At 53.7% G+C, this 5,992-nt stretch overlaps 2 protein-coding genes across 2 annotated transcripts; both read right to left on the reverse strand.

Annotated features, from left to right (window-relative positions):
• Positions 1 to 1,005: 1,005 nt before the first annotated feature.
• On the reverse strand, positions 1,006 to 2,236 carry LOC147978026 (Bowman-Birk type trypsin inhibitor-like). The gene is made up of 2 exons (XM_087546085.1): positions 1,856 to 2,236; positions 1,006 to 1,787 (listed from the first exon to the last, which is right to left on the reverse strand). The coding sequence occupies exons 1-2, from the start codon at positions 1,974 to 1,976 to the stop codon at positions 1,213 to 1,215; spliced, it is 696 nt and encodes a 231-aa protein (XP_087402211.1). The 5' UTR covers positions 1,977 to 2,236; the 3' UTR covers positions 1,006 to 1,212.
• Positions 2,237 to 2,848: 612 nt separating this feature from the next.
• LOC147978027 (uncharacterized) lies at positions 2,849 to 3,970 on the reverse strand. The gene is made up of 2 exons (XM_087514622.1): positions 3,407 to 3,970; positions 2,849 to 3,328 (listed from the first exon to the last, which is right to left on the reverse strand). The coding sequence occupies exons 1-2, from the start codon at positions 3,968 to 3,970 to the stop codon at positions 2,849 to 2,851; spliced, it is 1,044 nt and encodes a 347-aa protein (XP_087370748.1).
• Between the last annotated feature and the right edge of the window lie 2,022 nt (positions 3,971 to 5,992).

Raw genomic sequence — 5,992 nt, forward strand, 5'->3', positions numbered from 1 at the left:
GCCGCACCAGAATCCCCCCTCCTCCTCCATCCACATGCGAGCCGGAGGGAGAGGGCCTTGAGAAGTGCCCTAAGATCCACAAAATATACCTATAGATACATATATATATATCACGAAGGATCCACCATGTACATGTAAGAGCAACTATAGCAGAGTTAAGAGCTACTTTAGCAGACCAAAAGATTAGCCTCCATAACCGTTATGTTATGCACTTCAAAAAAACCATGAGGGATTGAGATGCAACGTGCAAACTCAAAGTCTTTGTTTTAGTTTTTAGTTAGCAGAGCCTTTGCATTTCAAAAAAAAAACTATGAGGGATTGAGATGCAACATGCAAACTCAGAGTCTTTGTCTTAATTTTTAGTTAGCAGAGCCTTTGCATTTGCTTCCTCCATAATCATGGGACCCATTTGTGAATGGGATATCCTTTTATCTGAACCACCCAACCATGGAGGCATCACATAAAAATCTCTACATGAAACTGTCATATGCAGTTCGCTGCAAAAGTCAGCCCCCAGACACCATAACGAATCTGATAGTGTGCTTTCTTTTTGTTAAACATGACTATAATAGTGGTTAGTACGACGATCAAACCAACTCTACTAGAGTTGCTTAACACAATGGACTCTCTTTTTTTTTGCTGGGAAACCCACACACTTTTTACAACTACTTTTATGTAGGACCTTGATAAATCTCAAACGTTCAGATTTTAAGCATTTCATCCGAACGTTTTTTCATGGCAATTTAATTGACGCCGGGTGGCAACTTTAGTTGTTAAAACATGACAACTTTGTCCTAGTTTATTTTTTTTTGCCAGAAAATTGCCATGTTTGACAATCTTGTGTGCACTAAAGTTGCCATGAAAAATATTCGGGTTGCCATGCTCAAAATCTGAACGTTCAGGTTTTATCATTTCTGTTTATCTATTTGTCACAAATACAACATTTTTTTGCGAAGCGAAACAGACATTTTTTTCCTTTTTGCGGGAAAAGAAATGCACACAGAGTTTTAACGGCTGCTTTTATCTATTTTCCAGAAGAGAAACATCGATTAGGACTACAACAAAAAGGCACACCTCCTCTTCTTTTTCCTTATTCGAGTCGACATACCCTACCATTTCTACACTTACATGCGGCACGGTTACGTGCGCCATCCCACATACCATGATGCATGGCGTCGTCCACAGTACTACCATGAAAGTACACGCAGGCATCTAACGACTCTGGATAAATAACAAGATGAGAGAAACCAGCAGTAACTGCGTCGGTGCGGCGGCAGCGAGGGATGGCGAGCCGGCTGGGACATCGTCGTCCTTGCCGCACCTGGGCCCCGGGTCGCCGTGGTACTGGTCGTTGCAGACATGGCGGTTGGGGTTGATCCCGAACGGCTCGCAGCGCTTGCATGCGGGGGCGCACTCCTCCACCTCGTCGAGGCAGCGGCACGTCGGCGGGAACGACTTGGTGCAGACGGTCCGGTCGCAGCACGTCCACGGCCTCTCCTCCTTGGCACACGTCGGCCCTGGGTCGCCGTGGTACTGGTCGTTACAGACGTGGAAGGCCGGGTTGAACCCGGACGGCTCGCAGCGCTTGCACGCGGCGGCGCACTCCTCGACCTCGTCCAGGCACCGGCACGTCGGCGGCATCGACTTGGTGCACACGGTGCTGTTGCAGCACGCCCACGGCCTCTCCTCGTCTTCGAGGACGTCGCCGACGTTCTCCTCCCTCGCCGCCACTACTTTGTCAGGGAGTGCGAGGGTCAGCTCCTCGCCTCCTTTGCTCGTTGCGAGACCTGAACGAACGACGTAGGTGCTCAGTAAGATAGATGAACTACCAGTAATTTAAAAGTTGCGGCATCACCTTCGCCGCCGTCGCTGGGGAGGCGGATGGTGTCGACGCGCACGTCGTCGGCGGCGACGAGGAGGGCCGCCGCCGGGAGGGTGAGCATCAGCATCAGGATGGCTGCAGCGCGTCTCGTCATGGCTGGTTAACTGTAGCTAGTTAAGCTGAAGATGGTAGTGGTGTGGCGTTCACGTCGACTAGATGGAGTATATGTAGCCCCGCCGGACCAACGGCGAAGCGACGGTGGAGACGATCTTGTGGCGTGGCCCGGCGATCGCGGACATCGAGTTTGGAGCCAGAGCATTTGTAAACTGCGTGCATTCATGGCCTGGCCGCGTGGGACGCATGCGTTGTATGCATCTGGCACGTACGTACCCACCGGCCAAAACCGAACCCCTATGCGCCTTTTAAAAAAAAAACTCGAACGCATATGCGCTGACTATACTACTAGCTAGCTGATCAACGCACGGTCGGTCGCTGGCCGACACTTAACCAGGCCACGCACTTGCCTCGTCCTGCTCGCCGAGCCGATAAGGCCAACTCCACCGCGCGACCCTAAACAGACGTCTGTTTTATCTAGATTTTGTCCGTTTGGATAGAGATTTGGGATCGTGTCCGGATGTGTTCTGGGATGCGGTGGCCGTGCGCCCAACGCGCGGACGCATTCTTTTGCCCCATCCAGTTTGTCAGGGTCAAAAATGCCCAAATTTTCATCAAAACTAGTTTCCAACCCAAATATTTGTCTGAAAATTAAAATAGTTTTACAACCCAATTGAAATTGTCTTTAATAAAATAGTTTTACAACCAAATCGAAATTGTCTTGACTAAACATAAAATGGACCAATACATATATTGGTTGCCAATGTGATCCCACACATGCTCAACCAAGTCATTTTGAAGATTCAAATGAGTGTGACAATCACGCATCTCATGGTGGAATTGGGCAAACTGTTCAAATGTGGCCGGGTCTTTGTGCATGGGCTCAATATTTTCACCTTGATAGTCAAATCCTTAGTCGAAGATACTCTCATCACGCTCGTCCTCGACGATCATGTTGTGCATGATCACACAAGCAGTTATCACTTCCCAAAACTTCCTTTCATCCCATGACAGTGCAGGGTTTCGAACGATACCCCACCGGGATTGAAGCACACCAAAAGCACGTTCCATTCTAACACTCTCTTGCATTTGGGCAAATCTCTTTCTCTTCTCACCTTGGGGTTTCGAGATTGTCTTCACAAAAGTTGACCACTGAGGATATATACCATTTGCTAGATAGTATCTCTTGTTGTAATGATGGCCGTTGATCTCAAAATTGACAGGTAGGGAGTGGCCTTCTGCAAGCCTCGCGAAGACTGGAGAACGCTGCAGCACGTTGATATCATTGTGAGAACCTGCCATGCCGAAGAAAGAATGCCATATCCAAAGATCCTGTGATGCCACCGCTTCTAATATGACAGTGCACGCCTTGACATGCCCTTTGTACTGGCCCTGCCAAGCAAATGGACAGTTCTTTCACTCCCAGTGCATACAATCTATGCTGCCAAGCATGCCTGGAAAGCCTCTAACTGCGTTGGTCGCCAACAATCTCTCTGTATCAGCGGCAGTTGGCTGCCTCAAGTACCCTGGGCCAAACACCTCGATCACAGCCTGGCAAAACTTGTACATTGACATCAGACATGTTGTCTCACTCATACGCACATACTCATCCACCAGATCGCCTGGAATTTCATATGCAAGCATGCGGATGGCCGCGGTGCATTTCTGGTAAGAGGAGAATCCAAGCTTGCCAAGGGCATCCGTCTCGCACTCGAAGTATGGGTTATGAGCAACCACTCCCTCTCGGATATGATTGAACACATGCCTAGCCATTCGAAAACGGCGACGGAATTTATCCGGCTTGAAGTGAGGGGTGTTGCCAAAGTAATCAGCATAGAGCAGGGCGTGGCCTCTCTCCCTGTTGCGGTTCAGGTTGGGAGCACAGCCAGGGAGTGACCCGATGTACCGAGGAAGCTGCTGTTGAATGTGTTCTTGAACGATCAGTGCAGCCACCACAATATCTTCATCATCCGACGACGAATCGTCCGATGAACAAAGGAAGTGATGGAAGAAAAACTCGTCTCCACTGTCCATACCTTTGTGGGCAAAATGCCGAACACCTTGCGGGCGTGGTGACGAAGAGGCCGCGATGATCACCTCGGCGCAGCAGGGGTGGTTGCCGGCCGGCTACTGGCCGCTGTGGAGCTCTCGTCGGAAGCTGCCGAGGAAGCTGTGGTGCGTCGCTGGCGGTCATGTCCTCTCTGCAGCCGGCAAAGACGGCGGCGGCCAAACCTCCGATCGACGGCCAAAACTACGGCCACAGCACGTGCGTGGTGGCGGCCATGTCGAGAAGTGGTTTGGTAGGGACGGTCGGAGGCTGCGCGGTGAGGAGGCGGCCGAAGAATAGCGGCGGCGCCGGCGGCGGGGCGGGGCGAGAGAGAGGGTGGAAGCGTTGGGAGCGGAGGGACTGCTAGTGTCCCCGACAGACGGGCCACGGGGGAGGGGGAAGGACAAGGGCGTGCATCCGGGCCGTCCGCGCGCATCCGTTTCATCCCAAACCGAGTGCAAGTTTGGGCCAGGGATGGGTCAAAAATGGACGAAATCCGAACATTTATCCATTTGAGACCGTGCGCTGGGCCGTACTATTCATTCGTTTTACCTCAAACGGACGGGAACGGATAGAATAGGGTCGTGCGGTGGAGTTGGCCTAAGGACAGGTTTGCTCCGTCACGGGCCGCTACATCCCATAAATCTTTCCCCAAAGTACGTCGTGCCCTTGAATCTTATTTACTCATGGATTTTTTTTTCCTTCTAAATCTCACGTGCCTGGGATTCTGTTGATTTCGTAGCGAGACTGAAAGCGGTGACGGCTTGGGGAGCGACGGCCACGGCGAAGCCAGACCAGAACCTCGCCGGAGAGGGGATAATGTTTGCGAGCGGCAGCGAGTTAGAGCATCTCCAGCCATTGGTTTCCAGGAGGCGCTAAAAATCGTTTCTTAGGGCACATCGACGCAAAACGCACGCTGGGGATGTAATGCCATTCAGTCGCAGCGCCCACAAATTTTTTTTAAACGGCACAAACACGGCGAATTCATACATATTTCGGCGACTTCATACCAAATTAAACCAAACATGGCACAAACACGGCATGTTCATACATATTTCGGCGACTTGAAACTAAATTCAACTAAACACGGCACAAACACGCCCGCTCATACATATTTAAAATATTTTACAAAAAGAAAAAACACACTACTAGGCCCGCCCGCCGTCTCGCTCGCCTCGCCGCTCCTCGTCGGCCGCCGCCCTTGCGGTTCTACATGCCGAGGAGGCTGTAGAACCGCGTGTAGTCGCCGCCGCCGTCGTCGTCGTCGTCGCCGCCGCCTCCCTCGTGGCCGCCGTCCCTGCTGCAACCCTCCTCCGGTTGGCACGGCGGGTTGGATGGTCCGGCGGCGTCCTCATCGTCGTCGCTGTCGAGGATCACGACGCCGTGCTCGTCCTCGCGCCCACACTTGCGGGTGGCGATCTCCTCCGGGGCCCGGGTCTGCCGGGCCATCTCAGTCCGGAGGTAGTCGTCGCGCGCCCACCGCAGGGCGTCCACGTCGGAGAAGCCGCGCCGGGCTATCTCCTCGTACTCCGGGGGGAGTCTGGGCTCCGGTTTGGGCACGACGAGGACGAGGCGCTCGGAAGCGGGGGTGGAGTCGGCGATGCGGATACCGGAGCTGCGGGTGCACCGGCTGACAGGCGTGTCCTGGGGCTCCGGCTTGACAGGGCAGAGGCAGGGAGAGCCGGTCGACCGACCGGACGAGGAGAAGGACGCCCCGGGGTCCATGCGCCTCGGCGTCCACGAGCCCCCACGGCGGCGAAAAAAGGACAGGGGGAGGGGTACTCCAGCCTCGGCGTGTTGCCGCCCTCGATGTACTCGAGGACGGCCTCCAGCGTGCGGCCGGGCACGCCCCACCATCGGCGCCGCCCCTCGGAGTTGAGCCTGCCGGAGGGCACGACGCCATTGGTGGCCTCGAGCTGCTCGGCTCCCAGAGCGGGCTGTCAGGGACGTAGCGCGGCCCCTCCCTCGCCGCCCGCGGCAGAGAGGCGTGGATATGCGCGATCTCCGCA

This window comes from Triticum urartu, chromosome 3A, assembly GCF_056163025.1.
Source record: "Triticum urartu cultivar PI428250 chromosome 3A, HENAU_Tu73, whole genome shotgun sequence".
NCBI classification, from domain to species: Eukaryota; Viridiplantae; Streptophyta; class Magnoliopsida; order Poales; family Poaceae; genus Triticum; species Triticum urartu.